Below are 18584 nucleotides of genomic sequence, written 5' to 3'. Positions count from 1 at the left end.
CCGAAGTCGGAAAGATAGGGCGAAACCTGGAGGCAATTTAAATTCCAACTTAACATTCTTTCAGTATTTTTCATTTTATGAGTTTATTATTATTTACATGTATTTTGTCATAGGCAAAGGCAACCTATGAGCTCACTTCATTCTTTCTGCTATTTCATATTGCTACTTTTGTAAGGCTTTCATACACTGGAAAGCATGAATAACATAGCTACTGAAACTCTAAGCAACCTCTCATCCAACCAATCCCACATGTAGCTTTACTAATGCTTCTAAAAAGCAAAACTTGAGGTGTTGCCCATAGCAACCTATCAGAATCCAGCTTTCATTTATGTAGTACCTTCTATTAAAGCTAGACTCTGATTGGTTGCTATGGGCAACACCTACACTTATCCTTTTTAGAAGCATTACAAAATACCCGGTAGTATTCACTGCTTTAAAACATCACATTAGACTATTTTATTTGGATTTTTCCCAGCACCCTTAATCATCTCTCTTTTTTTCTAATTTTAACTTCCAGGTTTTGAAATGTAACCACCACAGTTCTCTCCTCCTTTTTTTTTAATTTTAAATAACAAATGGAACTGTTTCCAATGAACAAAGCAGTGACATGTCTCACGGACATGTGTGCAATGACTATCAAAGGATACATTTGTTAGGAAGGCAGAGATTAATAAGACCGCGAGCGGCAGAACGGTTCTGTTTGGCAAAACAAATCTAAAAGAGTAAGATAAATCCGCCATGCCGCCAAAGTCTACGGGGACAAAACAAGTTGGAGATGTGATAATCTATTTAGAGTGTGAAATGCCGAAGAAACAGAAGAAAGAGTCTACGCACAGCAGCTCGTACTGCAAACAGTAGCGAACAAGGGATCTCATGCAAAACAGACAGCGCTGAGGAAAACTGAAAAACAAATATTTCACAATTGCCTGAAGGGGAAAAGAACTTAACATCAGAGCGTCTTCCGTCTTTTATTGCATCCTAACTTGACAAAATTACTTTATTTATGGAGTTATGCGGCGCCTGCTATTAATCCTAATTATTTGCTCCACGGGGTATTTTTTGCAGGGCATGAGTTATGAGTAGATGGATAAAATAACGTCTTTTAAACGTTTTGGTTTTCACACATGTAATATAGAGATAGCAGTTGGCAAAATCAACATATAGCAACAATGTTAAAGGAACATTGAAGGTCACTTCACCATGCATCATAAGTACATCCGTGCACTGATACAGTAATTGTGATTGACATCACTGACTATGCTTTGCACTCATACTCTGCCTGATGATTCTTATACTGCCGCCCCGGCATTATCCCAGGAATATGAACCCGGGATATTGCCGGGGGACAGAGGCTCCCACAGAGAGAAATTCCCGGGTAGACCCTGTTCATACTGAACATGGGTCTGCCTGGGTCTCCATGGCAACATCACAAGAGGAGCTCTAATTGGCTCCTCTTGTGATCTGTTTTTTTTTTCTTTCAACTTTATAATTGTATTTGGTGAGACCCAGGTTCATTGTGCGGGCGACCCGGGTCGGACCCGGGAATTATCCCACCAAAAGTCCGGGTCTAATTCCTGGGTCATCAGACCCGGGAATTAGACTTGACACCATTCATACTGTGCCTCGACCAGGTAGTCTGGGCTTGCCCCAGCAAAGACCTGGGTTTTTGGAGCAGCATGAATGGAGTATCATTGAACTCAAGCTCCTGAGCCTAAGATAGCTGTACACTGAAATAAGCTCTGCAGTGAATGATAGGACTTCTATTACAGTAGTCGGCCTGGGGGTGGCTGCACAAATGTGGGCTACAGTTATATGCATGAACACCTCTTTTTTAACTGAATTAATAGCATAATAGCATTAGTATATGGCAAAATTAAGGGCCTTTCTTGTATTGAGCAAAAACACATGTCAAGTTATTCCTCGTTAGTATAGTGGTGAGTATCCCCACCTGTCACGCGGGAGACCGGGGTCCGATTCCCCAACGGAGAGTCCTTAACAATTTTTATTTTTTCTGTAACATAAGCACTTATGGGAAGTGTTGCATGCTAGTACGATTATTTCCTGCCATGATGCAGGAAAAGACAGTAATATTTATGCATTAACCTTAGTTTAAATACAACTTACCTTTTTTGCCCACATTCAAAGTTTATGTACACTTTCTTTTAAAGTCATTTAGAAAAAGTCATTTTGGCCAAAAATTTAATTTATCAGGTGATTAACAAACACTTTAGATTAGCCAAAAACATTAAAAATTCCCAATTTTAGAAAACATATACTATTGTCCTCTGTGACAAAATATTTTGTGTCAGTTGTTTTACGTCATTTAGCAGGGAATTTTTAATGAGTGTTAATGGCAAAAGGTAAAAGAATTAAAGCAAGCCATTATTATGCATAAAAAGGGATAACAATATGCAGGAAAATATAGCTAAATATATTTCTTGAAAGGGATAAGAAACATCTTTTTGAAATGTTTTGGAGCATTAATTTCATAAAATGTCCTTCGAGTCATATTGTAGTGTAGCAGATTATCCATGCATGACTGTACAGGAGTGTCTCCTGACGAAAACCCAAAAAACAGTGGGCAAATATATACTGTGCCAGGAAAATACTGCTTTAGCTTAATCTTACACTCTCTTTACTCAGGGTCATGTAAATAATGCAGTCTATGTTTTTATTCAATTCTCTCTGTTTGGCAACAATCCCGCTAACTACACATTTTTTTTTACTTTTGCATCAAGCAAAGCAGCTTACCATTCAGCAAAATGTTTATTTAAGTTGTGCATCTTCTGATTAGCGGCAGAGATGGCATTGAAATCTCCCCATTGGAGGGAGTTTTCCCAAAAACACATGTCAAGTTATTCCTCGTTAGTATAGTGGTGAGTATCCCCGCCTGTCATGCGGGAGACCGGGGTTCGATTCCCTGATGGGGAGTCCTTAACATTTTTTCTTTTTCTGTTACATAAGCACTTGTGGGAAGTGTTGCATGCTAGTACTATTATTTTCTGCCGTGATGCAGTAAAAGACAGTAATATTTATGCATTAACCTTAGTTGAAATATAACTTACCTTTTTTGCCCACATTCATAGCTTATGTACACTTTCTTTTAAAGTCATTTAGAAAAAATCATTTTGGCCAAAAATTTAATTTATCAGGTGATTAACAAACACTTTAGATTAGCCAAAAACATTAAAAATTCCCAATTTTAGAAAACATATACTATTGTCCTCTGTGACAAAATATTTTGTGTCAGTTGTTTTACGTCATTTAGCAGGGCATTTTTAATCAGTGTTAATGGCAAAAGGTAACAGAATTAAAGCAAGCCATTATTATGCATAAAAAGGGATAACAATATGCAGGAAAATATAGCTAAATATATTTCTTGAAAGGGATAAGAAACTGTCACGGGCACTAGGAGTCTTTACCCAGGGATCACCAGGTGGTAGGCTTACCAGAGCAATGTAGATGGTAATAGGGTACTCTGGTAGCTGGGTGATCACGGAACTGGAAATGGTAACTGATGAGATGCTCAGGAAAGTCTATGACTAGCAGCACTGGTAATATGGAGGTATTAATACACGAGGAACTGTATGGACAAGGGCACGTGAAGGTAGTCAGTGGTCTGCGATAGCAGGTTGTACCACTGCTATAGTGAGGAGGAATGTCCAACAGAGACAAGGAGGTGATGAGAGTCAGCGGTCTGCGGATAGCAAGTTGTACCGCTGTCTGAGTGAAGGAATGGAATCCAAGTGGAGGTATCCGGGTAGTCAGTGGTCTGCGGTAGCAAGTTGTACCACTGCTATGTGAGAGGATACTGGAAACAGAGATCAGTGGTCTGTCATGAGCAAGTTGTACCACTGAATATATATGTGAGGAGATGCACGGGGAGAGACTGCAACACAGGATATACACAGGCACCTTATACACGATCCACAGTAATATGCACAATATATATATATAAATGACTGAGCAGTTCAGCAAATCTAGAAAGTCACTTGAAATAGTCCAGCACAAGATAACACAGTCAATGATGGCAAAAGACTCAGCGGATAGCAGACTCCAGAGAGAACCAAACACAGTCCAGCAAGATATGCAATACACCAGCACAGTCAATGAGAAGTATGCATACCGTGGTTCAGAAGCAGGCAGTCAGATAGGAGTGCAGCGATACCTGAGCGGCAGGAGGCCGACTGGATGAGAAGTCCCTGGATGGATGCGGCAGCGGTCTAGTAGGTGCAGCGCACAGGTAAGTAAACCAACAGGGACACGAATCCACAGGAATCAGTAATACGTGGAACTGGACTCATAGAAGACCCAGGAGAATGGAGATGATCCAGCAGAGGAGTAGTTGTTGAGATACGAATCCAATGCTGACAGGAGGGTAGAGACCAGCGGGACACGTGAAGGCGTGGAGAGCGGATCAGCAGGAGATGGACGATAGCGCTGATGGCAGCAGCGGGACTCTGCGCCCACGGAGGTAACCAGGGGCAACCAACAGGACCCACAGTGATGGAACACGGGATGGCAGAGTAGACCAGGAGCTGTAGATCCAGAAGTGTAGCGGATGGCAACGTGAGCAGTAGACTGGAAACACAGAAGAGCTGAGATGAGGCGGCAATGCACAGGGGCAGCGGATAGGAATCAGCTAACAGCCACGATGATGAACACAGGCGAGTTGCAAGCTGGAGACTGTAGTGCACGGAGGCAGCGGATAGGAATCAGCTAACAGTCACGATGATGATCACAGGCGAGTTGCAAGCTGGAGGCTGTAGTGCACGGAGGCAGCGGATAGGAATCAGCTCAGGAACTTGATGATGATCAGGTGAGTGGATCTGAAGTGAAGGCTGGAGTGCACGGAGGCAGCAGATAGGAATCAGCAAACAGTCACGATGATACAGTTGATGGTAGAAGTGGTATGGGAACCACAGTAGCAGAAGTGGTTTGGAAACCACAGCGGTAGAAGTGGTTTGGAAACCACAGGAATCAGCAGCGCTGAATACACGAGGAATACAGGAACACCTTCAGAGACTCATGGGGAATGAGACTCCAAGATCAGGCCACGTGGTGTTGACCACAGGTGCTTAATATAGGGAGTGTTGCCTGATCTGCCAATTGAGTTAAAGGGACATACACTGAAGTATAGGAAAGGGCTGCGCATGCGCAGACCCTCAGGATGGCGGACGGCCACGGTTCCTAAATGTCCGAGAAGAGGCACTCACGGTCCGGTGAGTGACAGTACCCCCCCTTTTAAAGGTGGGCACAGAACGCCTGGAACCGGGCTTGTCCGGATTTTTGGCATAAAACTTCTTCAAAAGGGCAGGAGCATTAAGATCTTCAGCCTTGATCCAAGAGCGCTCCTCAGGACCAAAGCCCTTCCAATGAACGAGGAAATGAAGACCTCCTCGCGAAATTTTTGCGTCTAGCACCTCAGTAATCTCGAAATCCTCCTCCTGATGGACTTGAACTGGCTGCGGAGCTGAGGGAGGAGTTGAGAAACGGTTGATAATAAGAGGTTTGAGCAAGGATACATGGAAGGCATTAGAAATCCGAAGATTCTTAGGAAGAAGAAGTTTCACACATACTGGATTGATTACTTGAATGATCCTATATGGACCAATAAAACGAGGGGCGAATTTCATGGATGGAACCTTCAAACGAATATTTTTGGTGGATAACCAGACACGATCTCCAATTTTTAGTGGTGGAATAGCCCGCCTCTTCTTATCTGCGAAAGATTTATATTTGATAGATGTCTTCTTTAAACAGGTTTTGACCTGAGACCAGATATTTTTAAAGGTCTGACAAACAGTTTCCACCGCAGGAACTTGGGTGGGCGGGAGGGCAGGAAATTCTGGAAAAGACGGATGGTGACCGTAGACCACAAAAAATGGAGTTTTGGATGATGACTCATGATACATGTTGTTATGGGCGAATTCAGCCCAAGGAAGCAACTCTACCCAGTTGTCTTGATTGGCTGATGAAAACATTCTTATAAAAGTCTCAAGATCTTGATTGACACGTTCAGTTTGTCCGTTAGATTGCGGATGGTAAGAAGATGAGAGTGCTAATCGTATGCCCAAGGTTTTACAAAGGGCTCGCCAGAATCTGGAAACGAATTGTACTCCTCTATCAGACACAATCTCAGACGGACATCCATGGATACGGAAGATCTCTTTAATGAAATGTTCAGCCAGGACGGACGAGGAAGGCAAACCAGGCAGAGGGATGAAATGAGCCATCTTCGAAAATCTGTCCACCACCACCCAAATAGTGTTATGATTCTTACTAGGTGGTAAGTCAGTAACGAAATCCATACTAATATGGGTCCATGGTTTGGACGGAATGGGTAGTGGTCATAGCAACCCTGCTGGAGTTCTACCGGAGGATTTGAACTGAGAACATAGTTCACAGGAAGCAATGAACTCTTTGACGTCTCTCCTCATTGAAGGCCACCAGTAACTTCGAGAGAGGATCTCAAAGGTCTTGTGTTCACCGGCGTGTCCAGAAAAACGAGAGGCATGGAACCACGAAAGGATTTTTCTCCTTAGAGTAGGAGGCACGAGGGTCTTCCCAAATGGTAGCGTTTTGGTGGATGAAGCAGCCAGTGAGATACATTTGGGATCTAGAATGGTATGGTTGGAACTCTCTTCTATATCAGAGGACGTCACAAAGGCTCTAGATAAAGCATCAGCTTTTTTGTTCTTGGCAGCTGGTTTGAAGGTAATTATTAATTCAAAACGGGAAAAGAAAAGAGACCATCTTGCTTGACGAGGGTTCAAGCATTGGGCAGACTGGAGATATGACAAGTTCTTATGATCCGTGAAGATCGTCACCGGATGGCGAGCTCCCTCCAATAAGTATCTCCATTCCTCTAATGTGGCTTTGATAGCCAGTAATTCCTTGTCCCCGATGGTATAATTCTTCTCTGCGGGCAGGAGACCCCGAGAATAGAAGGCACAAGGATGGAACTTTTGCTGTTCAGAGCGTTGGGAGAGAATAGCTCCTAAGCCCACATTAGAGGCATCTACTTCTAGAAAGAAGGGGAGTGTCACATCAGGCTGTCGAAGGATTGGAGCCGAAGAGAAGGACTCTTTGAGTGTTTGAAAGGCTTGAAGAGCCTCAGGTGACCATTGCTTAGGATTAGCCCCTTTTCGAGTCAGGGCCACAATCGGAGATGCAATGGAGGAAAAGTCTTGAATGAAGCGTCTATAGTAATTGGCAAAACCTAAAAAACGCTGGATAGCACGAAGAGTAGTTGGCTGGGGCCAATGTAGTACAGCACTCACTTTGTCTGGATCCATCTTCAGGCCAACTCCGGAAACTATATACCCCAAGAATGGAATCTGGGGTAATTCGAATGAACATTTTTCTAATTTACAGAACAATGAATTTTTCCGTAGTCTGGAGAGGACTTCTGCCACATGTAGGTGGTGAGAAGGCAGGTCCTGTGAAAAAATCAGTATGTCGTCCAGGTAGACGACGACACATACATATAATAAGTCCCGAAAGATCTCATTGATGAAGCCTTGAAAAACAGCGGGGGCATTACACAGCCCGAAAGGCATTACCAGATATTCGTAATGCCCGTCTCTGGTGTTAAACGCTGTCTTCCATTCGTCACCGGAACGGATTCTGATTAAATTATAGGCACCACGAAGATCCAACTTAGTAAAGATACGGGCTCCCTTGATGCGATCGAATAGCTCAGTGATCAACGGAATGGGATACCGATTCTTGATAGTAATGGCATTGAGTCCACGAAAATCTATGCAAGGGCGTAATGATCCATCCTTTTTTTTGACGAAGAAGAACCCAGCTCCAGCGGGCGAGGTGGAAGGTCGAATGAACCCACGCTGGAGGTTCTCCTGTATATACTCAGAAGTAGCTTGAGTCTCAGGTAACGAGAGTGGATAGACCCGGCCCCTGGGGGGAGTCTTGCCAGGAAGAAGGTCGATCGGACAATCCCAAGAACGATGAGGAGGAAGACGTTCAGACTGAGCTTTATCAAAAACATCGGTAAATGAAGCATATTGAGGAGGGAGTCCCGATGAGGTAGATGAGATGGAAGATTGCTGTACTTTGAGAGGAATGACTTGGGAAAGGCAATGATGGTGACATTCAGACCCCCAAGACGTGACTTGAGGGGTGCGCCAGTCAATCTGGGGAGAGTGACACTGAAGCCATGGAAGGCCTAAGACAATCGGACTTGTCGTAACAGGAAGGATTAAAAACGATATTTCTTCATGATGCAGGGCACCAATCTGAAGGGTTACTGGAGATGTACTCTGGGTGATGAGACCGTTGATGAGACGTGATCCATCGATAGCCGTCACAGTAATGGGTGTTTTTAAGGTAATCACTGGTAGAGACCATTGCCTTACTAATGATTTGGAAATGAAATTTCCTGCTGCTCCGGAATCAATCAATGCCTGTGACTCAAAGGTTTTAGTAGCAAAGGAAATCGTAACATCAAAAGCGCAGATTTTAGATTTCATAGAAGATGGAGAGGACTCCAGGGACCCTAACTTCACCTCTCCAGAACTAGTTAGGGCCTGGCATTTCCCGATCTCTTAGGGCAGGAACTGAGAACATGAGTGGAATCAGCACAATAGATACAGAGTCTATTCTTGACTCTTCGTTTCCTCTCCTCAGAAGATAACTTGGAACGTCCTATCTCCATGGGAATCACAGTGGGTGACACAGGACGAAATTGAGGGTTAGAACGAAGAGGTGCTTTAGCAGAAGTCGTTTTCTCAGCCTCTCTTTCACGAAATCTCATATCAACACGATGGCATAGAGAGATCAAATCCTCAAGTGACGAAGGAAGCTCCTGAGTAGTCAGTGCATCTTTAATTTTATCGGAGAGCCCCTGCCAGAAGGCGGCAACTAGGGCTTCAGTGTTCCACTGAAGTTCAGAGGCTAAGATCCTAAATTGAATGACGTACTGGCCTACTGTATGAGATCCTTGTCGCAGACGGAGGATGCTGGAAGCAGCGGAGGTCACACGACCTGGTTCATCGAACACACTTCGGAATGTAGAAATGAATTTGGCACTATCTTGTAGTATTGGATCGTTTCTCTCCCACAGAGGGGAGGCCCAAGCCAGGGCTTGTCCTGAAAACAAAGAGATAAGATAGGCCACTCTGGAACGATGGGTAGAAAAATTTTGAGGTTGGAGCTCAAAATGGACTGAACATTGGTTGAGGAAACCCCTACAAGTTTTGGGGTCTCCATCGTACTTTGACGGAGTAGGCAGGTGAAGCGTGGAAGCTGTAGACACCTGGGATGGCAATGGGGAAACGGAGGAAAGCACAGAAGCCTCAGTAGTAGCTGTCACAGTCTGTCCAGATGTTCCTTGGGAGGTTAATGACTGATAACACTGAAGTAACAGCTGTTGGCGGGCATCCTGTTGCTCCACACGGCTAACCAGATGCTGCAGCATCTCTTTGGCAGTAGGTTCCGTATCTGGGTCTGTCAGGGCCTGATCTTACTGTCACGGGCACTAGGAGTCTTTACCCAGGGATCACCAGGTGGTAGGCTTACCAGAGCAATGTAGATGGTAATAGGGTACTCTGGTAGCTGGGTGATCACGGAACTGGAAATGGTAACTGATGAGATGCTCAGGAAAGTCTATGACTAGCAGCACTGGTAATATGGAGGTATTAATACACGAGGAACTGTATGGACAAGGGCACGTGAAGGTAGTCAGTGGTCTGCGATAGCAGGTTGTACCACTGCTATAGTGAGGAGGAATGTCCAACAGAGACAAGGAGGTGATGAGAGTCAGCGGTCTGCGGATAGCAAGTTGTACCGCTGTCTGAGTGAAGGAATGGAATCCAAGTGGAGGTATCCGGGTAGTCAGTGGTCTGCGGTAGCAAGTTGTACCACTGCTATGTGAGAGGATACTGGAAACAGAGATCAGTGGTCTGTCATGAGCAAGTTGTACCACTGAATATATATGTGAGGAGATGCACGGGGAGAGACTGCAACACAGGATATACACAGGCACCTTATACACGATCCACAGTAATATGCACAATATATATATATAAATGACTGAGCAGTTCAGCAAATCTAGAAAGTCACTTGAAATAGTCCAGCACAAGATAACACAGTCAATGATGGCAAAAGACTCAGCGGATAGCAGACTCCAGAGAGAACCAAACACAGTCCAGCAAGATATGCAATACACCAGCACAGTCAATGAGAAGTATGCATACCGTGGTTCAGAAGCAGGCAGTCAGATAGGAGTGCAGCGATACCTGAGCGGCAGGAGGCCGACTGGATGAGAAGTCCCTGGATGGATGCGGCAGCGGTCTAGTAGGTGCAGCGCACAGGTAAGTAAACCAACAGGGACACGAATCCACAGGAATCAGTAATATGTGGAACTGGACTCATAGAAGACCCAGGAGAATGGAGATGATCCAGCAGAGGAGTAGTTGTTGAGATACGAATCCAATGCTGACAGGAGGGTAGAGACCAGCGGGACACGTGAAGGCGTGGAGAGCGGATCAGCAGGAGATGGACGATAGCGCTGATGGCAGCAGCGGGACTCTGCGCCCACGGAGGTAACCAGGGGCAACCAACAGGACCCACAGTGATGGAACACGGGATGGCAGAGTAGACCAGGAGCTGTAGATCCAGAAGTGTAGCGGATGGCAACGTGAGCAGTAGACTGGAAACACAGAAGAGCTGAGATGAGGCGGCAATGCACAGGGGCAGCGGATAGGAATCAGCTAACAGCCACGATGATGAACACAGGCGAGTTGCAAGCTGGAGACTGTAGTGCACGGAGGCAGCGGATAGGAATCAGCTAACAGTCACGATGATGATCACAGGCGAGTTGCAAGCTGGAGGCTGTAGTGCACGGAGGCAGCGGATAGGAATCAGCTCAGGAACTTGATGATGATCAGGTGAGTGGATCTGAAGTGAAGGCTGGAGTGCACGGAGGCAGCAGATAGGAATCAGCAAACAGTCACAATGATACAGTTGATGGTAGAAGTGGTATGGGAACCACAGTAGCAGAAGTGGTTTGGAAACCACAGCGGTAGAAGTGGTTTGGAAACCACAGGAATCAGCAGCGCTGAATACACGAGGAATACAGGAACACCTTCAGAGACTCATGGGGAATGAGACTCCAAGATCAGGCCACGTGGTGTTGACCACAGGTGCTTAATATAGGGAGTGTTGCCTGATCTGCCAATTGAGTTAAAGGGACATACACTGAAGTATAGGAAAGGGCTGCGCATGCGCAGACCCTCAGGATGGCGGACGGCCACGGTTCCTAAATGTCCGAGAAGAGGCACTCACGGTCCGGTGAGTGACAGAAACATCTTTTTGAAATGTTTTGGAGCATTAATTTCATAAAATGTCCTTCGAGTCATATTGTAGTGTAGCAGATTATCCATGCATGACTGTACAGGAGTGTCTCCTGACGAAAACCCAAAAAACAGTGGGCAAATATATACTGTGCCAGGAAAATACTGCTTTAGCTTAATCTTACACTCTCTTTACTCAGGGTCATGTAAATAATGCGGTCTATGTTTTTTTTCAATTCTCTCTGTTTGGCAACAATCCCGCTAACTACACATTTTTTTTTACTTTTGCATCAAGCAAAGCAGCTTACCATTCAGCAAAATGTTGATTTAAGTTGTGCATCTTCTGATTAGCGGCAGAGATGGCATTGAAATCTCCCCATTGGAGGGAATTTTCCCAAAAACACATGTCAAGTTATTCCTCGTTAGTATAGTGGTGAGTATCCCCACCTGTCACGCGGGAGACCGGGGTCCGATTCCCCAACGGAGAGTCCTTAACAATTTTTATTTTTTCTGTAACATAAGCACTTATGGGAAGTGTTGCATGCTAGTACGATTATTTCCTGCCGTGATGCAGGAAAAGACAGTAATATTTATGCATTAACCTTAGTTTAAATACAACTTACCTTTTTTGCCCACATTCAAAGTTTATGTACACTTTCTTTTAAAGTCATTTAGAAAAAGTCATTTTGGCCAAAAATTTAATTTATCAGGTGATTAACAAACACTTTAGATTAGCCAAAAACATTAAAAATTCCCAATTTTAGAAAACATATACTATTGTCCTCTGTGACAAAATATTTTGTGTCAGTTGTTTTACGTCATTTAGCAGGGCATTTTTAATCAGTGTTAATGGCAAAAGGTAACAGAATTAAAGCAAGCCATTATTATGCATAAAAAGGGATAACAATATGCAGGAAAATATAGCTAAATATATTTCTTGAAAGGGATAAGAAACATCTTTTTGAAATGTTTTGGAGCATTAATTTCATAAAATGTCCTTCGAGTCATATTGTAGTGTAGCAGATTATCCATGCATGACTGTACAGGAGTGTCTCCTGACGAAAACCCAAAAAACAGTGGGCAAATATATACTGTGCCAGGAAAATACTGCTTTAGCTTAATCTTACACTCTCTTTACTCAAGGTCATGTAAATAATGCAGTCTGGTTTTTTTCAATTCTCTCTGTTTTGCAACAATCCCGCTAACTACACATTTTTTTTTACTTTTGCATCAAGCAAAGCAGCTTACCATTCAGCAAAATGTTGATTTAAGTTGTGCATCTTCTGATTAGCGGCAGTGATGGCATTGAAATCTCCCCATTGGAGGGAATTTTCCCAAACACACGTGCCAAGCTATTCCTCGTTAGTATAGTGGTGATTATCCCCGCCTGTCATGCAGGAGACCGGGGTTTGATTCCCCGATGGGGAGTTTTTAACTTTTTTTCTTTTTACTGTAACATAAGCACTTGTGGGAAGTGTTGCATGCTAGTACGATTATTTCCTGCCATGATGCAGGAAAAGACAGTAATATTTATGCATTAACCTTAGTTTAAATACAACTTACCTTTTTTGCCCACATTCAAAGTTTATGTACACTTTCTTTTAAAGTCATTTAGAAAAAATCATTTTGGCCAAAAATTTAATTTATCAGGTGATTAACAAACACTTTAGATTAGCCAAAAACATAAAAAATTCCCAATTTTAGAAAACATATACTATTGTGCTCTGTGCCACAATATTTTGTGTCAGTTGTTTTACGTCATTTAGCAGGGCATTTTTAATGAGTGTTAATGGCAAAAGGTAACAGAATTAAAGCAAGCCATTATTATGCATAAAAAGGGATAACAATATGCAGGAAAATATAGCTAAATATATTTTGTGAAAGGGATAAGAAACATCTTTTTGAAATGTTTTGGAGCATTAATTTCATAAAATGTCCTTCGAGTCATATTGTAGTGTAGCAGATTATCCATGCATGACTGTACAGGAGTGTCTCCTGACGAAAACCCAAAAAACAGTGGGCAAATATATACTGTGCCAGGAAAATACTGCTTTAGCTTAATCTTACACTCTCTTTACTCAGGGTCATGTAAATAATGCAGTCTATGTTTTTTTTCAATTCTCTCTGTTTGGCAACAATCCCGCTAACTACACATTTTTTTTTACTTTTGCATCAAGCAAAGCAGTGTACCATTCAGCAAAATGTTGATTTAAGTTGTGCATCTTCTGATTAGCGGCAGTGATGGCATTGAAATCTCCCCATTGGAGGGAGTTTTCCCAAAAACACGTGTCAAGTTATTCCTCGTTAGTATAGTGGTGAGAATCCCCACCTGTCCTGCGGGAGACCGGGGTTTGATTCCCCGACAGGGAGTCCTTAAGATTTTTTCTTTTTTCTGTAACATAAGCACTTGTGGGAAGTGTTGCATGCTATTATGATTATTTCTTGCCGTGATGCAGGAAAAGACAGTAATATTTATGCATTAACCTTAGTTTAAATACAACTTACCTTTTTTGCCCACATTCAAAGTTTATGTACACTTTCTTTTAAAGTCATTTAGAAAAAATCATTTTGGCCAAAAATTTAATTTATCAGGTGATTAATAAACACTTTAGATTAGCCAAAAACTTAAAAAATTCCCAATTTTAGAAAACATATACTATTGTCCTCTGTGCCAAAATATTTTGTGTCAGTTGTTTTACGTCATTTAGCAGGGCATTTTTAATCAGTGTTAATGGCAAAAGGTAACAGAATTAAAGCAAGCCATTATTATGCATAAAAAGGAATAACAATGTGCAGGAAAATATAGCTAAATATATTTCTTCAAAGGGATAAGAAACATCTTTTTGAAATGTTTTGGAGCATTAATTTCATAAAATGTCCTTCGAGTCTTATTGTAGTGTAGCAGATTATCCATGCATGACTGTACAGGAGTGTCTCCTGACGAAAACCCGAAAAACAGCTGGCAAATATATACTGTGCCAGGAAAATACTGCTTTAGCTTAATCTTACACTCTCTCTACTCAAGGTCATGTAAATAATGCAGTCTATGTTTTTTTTCAATTCTCTCTGGCAACAATCCCGCTAACTACACATTTTTTTTTACTTTTGCATCAAGCAAAGCAGTGTACCATTCAGCAAAATGTTGATTTAAGTTGTGCATCTTCTGATTAGCGGCAGTGATGGCATTGAAATCTCCCCATTGGAGGGAGTCTCCCCAAAAACACATGTCAAGTTATTCCTCGTTAGTATAGTGGTGAGTATCCCCGCCTGTCACGCGGGAGACCGGGGTTCGATTCCCCAACGGGGAGTCCTTAAGATTTTTTCTTTTTTCTGTAACATAAGCACTTGTGGGAAGTGTTGCATGCTATTATGATTATTTCTTGCCGTGATGCAGGAAAAGACAGTAATATTTATGCATTAACCTTAGTTTAAATACAACTTACCTTTTTTGCCCACATTCAAAGTTTATGTACACTTTTTTTTAAAGTCATTTAGAAAAAATCATTTTGGCCAAAAATTTAATTTATCAGGTGATTAACAAACACTTTAGATTAGCCAAAAACATTAAAAATTCCCAATTTTAGAAAACATATACTATTGTCCTCTGTGCCAAAATATTTTGTGTCAGTTGTTTTACGTCATTTAGCAGGGCATTTTTAATGTTTTTGGCTAATCTAAAGTGTTTGTTAATCACCTGATAAATTAAATTTTTGGCCAAAATGATTTTTTCTAAATGACTTTAAAAAAAGTATTGTTGGACCAGGATCTGGTGTATTACTTATGGACTTCTAATATATAAAAAAATGTGATGGAAAATATTATTATCAATATTAGAAGTCCATAAGTAATATACCAGAAGTCAAATATGTGTTAATATCTTTATATGTGCCTCTTAGGTCATTGACTTATATACAATCTAGATATAAACAAATTGACGTTATTATAGAGAGGTTTTGCCAGCAAGAGATTTAATCAATATGAAGTGTGAGCCCCATGTGACCATTTTTTTTATAGAAATCATCAAGTTCCCCAAATAAGAAGAAACAGGTTGAATTCTCATTTAGGTATAATTTATATGCCAGGTTATATTATGTTTTAGCAAATGATCTTTCTGAGGCAGAGATTCTATCAATAAATAATGAATATACATTGGAAATTGTGATGCAAGGTTATGTTGATTTTAATAGCTAAAAAAAATAAAATAAGGCAGAAGAAAGAAAGTGAATCACTGAGGATATGTAAAAATGCTGTAATCAAAAGGTTGCCTAAAGAAAAGTGACATTTCATTATCTACGAGTTACTTACTACTCTATAAACCTTGGCTTGCCGATAGAACGAAGTCACAAAAAATCATAATAAAAGCGCAGTAAATGTAGGGTTGGTGACCACATTTACTTACAATATAAAGATAAGTTATTAAAGGAGACATGCAGTAAATGTAGAAAGTGTATTTTTAAAATCATATTTCAAGAGTTAGCACAATGGTGTAAATAGAAATTTCTAAACCATTGTAAACCTGTGTAACGTTCCTAAAGCCTTTGTAACAAACTAATGCATGGTTTCCCAGAGTTCTGTGGACCATACCATATGCCGGGGTTGGCAAAATTAAATAGTGAAGAGTAAGTTATGTACAGGGGAGGTTTTCATTTTGTGGGAGGAACAAATACTTCAACCTAATTCACTGGGAGCTTTGTGATATGTGGTGTAATGTGCCTAGCAAATTAATAGGCAGCTTTCCCATGAATACTGGTTTAGCCCACAAAATAGTTGCTTCCATCAAGTATAGATGATTAGTACATTTTAAGGACTCACATACATATTTACACATTGATATCTATAGAGTACCACAATAAAGATGGCAGAAGTTAAACTTTAAACCTTATGATTAAGTGGCTTCTCCAGTCTGTCTACTCCTGGTTTATACTGCCATATGATAGGGTCATGTTTGGTAGTGATTGAGGCAGTATTTAGCCCCATTGCTGAGGTGAACGACACAGTTTTGTTTTTGTTGTTTTAAGGACTTTATTTCAGCTTCCCTGCTCTTTTGTCTAAGTTTAGAATCATTGCCTATTATTTTCTTTTTCCATGTAGAAGAATGTTTGTAAACATGAAAAGGAGGAATGAAAAAGGTGGCAGGGAGGACAAGATGGAAAGACTGCGACAATAGTGCAGGAGGCAAATGGTGGAGGAGACCAAAGAAGAAGAGGACTATTTAAGGGGAGTTGAGGCATATTCCTAAGTGAATGTACCCCCTCCACTGGAACGACCTCCAATGCTCCATACGACTGTTCCCTAATTTATGCACCTTCAAACGGGCACTTAAAACTCATCTGTTCCTCAAAGCCTACACCCATCCACCTAACCTTCTCTTCATACCTGATCTCCTCACCCCTCCTCCTCTGTCTTGCTTCTCACTCCTCTTGCGATTAATCCCCTTGTGCCTCATGTCTGTTTACCCTCCCTTTAGGATGTAAGCTCTTACGAGCAGGGTCCTCTTCCCTCCTGTCTCTATACCTATTCTTCTCCTCCAACTCTTCTGTGCTACCTATGTTTAGAGCTAAGTACTGGTATTTTTGTTTATTGTTCTGTACTGTTTTACCCTGTATGGTTCACTGTCTGTTTTCTGTACGGCGCTGCAAACATCTTGTGGTGCCTTTTAACGAAAGACTAACAATAATAACAATATTAAAATAGTATAAAATTGTTAATGATTATAATCTAGCTCAACTGTAAATTGCGAAGCAATAGACGGAAAACCAAAAATAAATGTAAATATCTGTACTGGTCATTTATGGGTAAATACATAAGCGTGTTACGAAACAAATATCAGAAGGTGCTTTTTGGACCAATATGCCCCAATACATTTGTGAGTATGATTTTCATATTTGATCTGGCACAGTTTGGCTAACTATTATTATTATTATTTTTTTTTTTAAACGTTTATTTTTGACGAGTCAAAACAATATATCCAAAACATAGCAAAAGTGAAATATAACACTATTATAGTACATACTCACAAAATAGAAAACAAACATTTCTAGCACAAAGAAATGGAACAACAACACTGATACATTCGAATCGGATGACTCCAAAATTTGTATAAGAACTGGGGAAAGGATAGAGAGGGGAAGGGGACTAGAGATGGCGTAGCTAGGACCGAAAGAGAACAGAAGGAGAGCAGAGGGAGAAGGAGTTTAACGGGAACGTTTGTATTTGTCAAGAAATTAGAGAGAAGAAGCGAATACCTCGCTAGCAATTAAAAGGAAGCAGGAATTGAAAAAGGATAACTATGAATACCAAAAATTTTTAAAGGATTTGGAGGAATGGTTAAGAATGCTGGTCATAAATTCTATACGTTGTATGTGCCAGACTCGGTTGATTATAGATTGAATAGAGGGGGGATTATGCTGCTTCCAGTCAGCTGCAATTTGGCATGGGGCCGCTGTTAGAATGTGTCGAATGAGTTTATTTTGATGGCGCGAAGCCCCAGGAATCCCTAGTGGAAGCAGAAAAAATTTAGGCTCCATGAGGTCAGAAATCTGAAGTATTGCAGTAATCAAGTTACTTATGTCGAGCCAAAAACTAGTCAATTTTGGGCAATCCCACCAGATGTGAATGTCCCTTCCATGGAGCAATTTCTCCAGCAACGATCAGAGGTATCTGGTAACATTTTTTAAAGAGGCTAAATATAATTTTATGGGACTGGACATTGTTGTCACGGGCACTAGGAGTCTTTGCCCAGGAAATCACCAGATGATGTTCTTACCAGAGTAATATAGCTGGTACTATGGTCCTCTGGTAGCAGGGTGACAACGGAACAGGAGAATCAGCAGATGGTGAGAGAATGCTCAGGGAAAGTCTATGACTAGCAGCAACTGGTAATGACTAGATGTATGTACACGAGGAACCAGATGGACAAGTAAATGTGAGGAGAGTCAGTGATCTGCGTACAGCAAGTTGTACCACTGCTATAGTGAGGAGGAATGTCCAGGAGTAGAGAGGAGGTAGTGAAAGTCAGTGGTCTGCGTATAGCAAGTTGTACCACTGCTTATGTGAGAGGATACTTGAAACTGGTGTTAATGGGAAACAGGAGTCAGTGTTCTGCGTTCAGCAAGTTGTACCACTGCTATATATATGTGAGGAGGGGCACGAGGAGATGAATGGAATGCAGAGGATACACGGGGCACACGGAACTTGATCCCACGATGATAACCACAATACAATAATAACTGACAAGCGCTGCTTGAAGTATACAGAGTCACTATAGAG

General features: G+C 41.6%; 1 protein-coding gene and 1 non-coding gene across 7 annotated transcripts in view; both read left to right on the top strand.

Moving 5' to 3' along the window:
• Positions 1 to 17096, top strand: part of LOC142133407 (cyclin-dependent kinase 7-like) — a 38085-nt gene extending 20989 nt beyond the window's left edge. For 5 of the 6 annotated variants that reach the window (XR_012686775.1, XR_012686776.1, XM_075194455.1 and 2 more), the window contains one exon: positions 16407 to 17096. Coding sequence is in view for 4 of the 6 variants with exons in the window: in XM_075194455.1 (XP_075050556.1) it covers positions 16407 to 16482 (76 nt within the window). In the remaining 2 variants the exon portion in view is untranslated. Of the gene's footprint in view, positions 1 to 517; positions 971 to 16406 lie in introns of those variants that run through there. The other variant, XM_075194458.1, reaches the window with a different exon arrangement.
• On the top strand, positions 2860 to 2931 carry TRNAD-GUC (transfer RNA aspartic acid (anticodon GUC)). The gene has a single exon. It is a non-coding gene; the product is annotated as a tRNA-Asp (tRNA).
• Positions 17097 to 18584: the final 1488 nt, after the last annotated feature.

This window comes from Mixophyes fleayi, unplaced genomic scaffold (genome assembly GCF_038048845.1).
Source record: "Mixophyes fleayi isolate aMixFle1 unplaced genomic scaffold, aMixFle1.hap1 Scaffold_38, whole genome shotgun sequence".
NCBI lineage: Eukaryota > Metazoa > Chordata > Amphibia > Anura > Limnodynastidae > Mixophyes > Mixophyes fleayi.
This window is presented reverse-complemented; position numbering and strand designations above follow the sequence as displayed.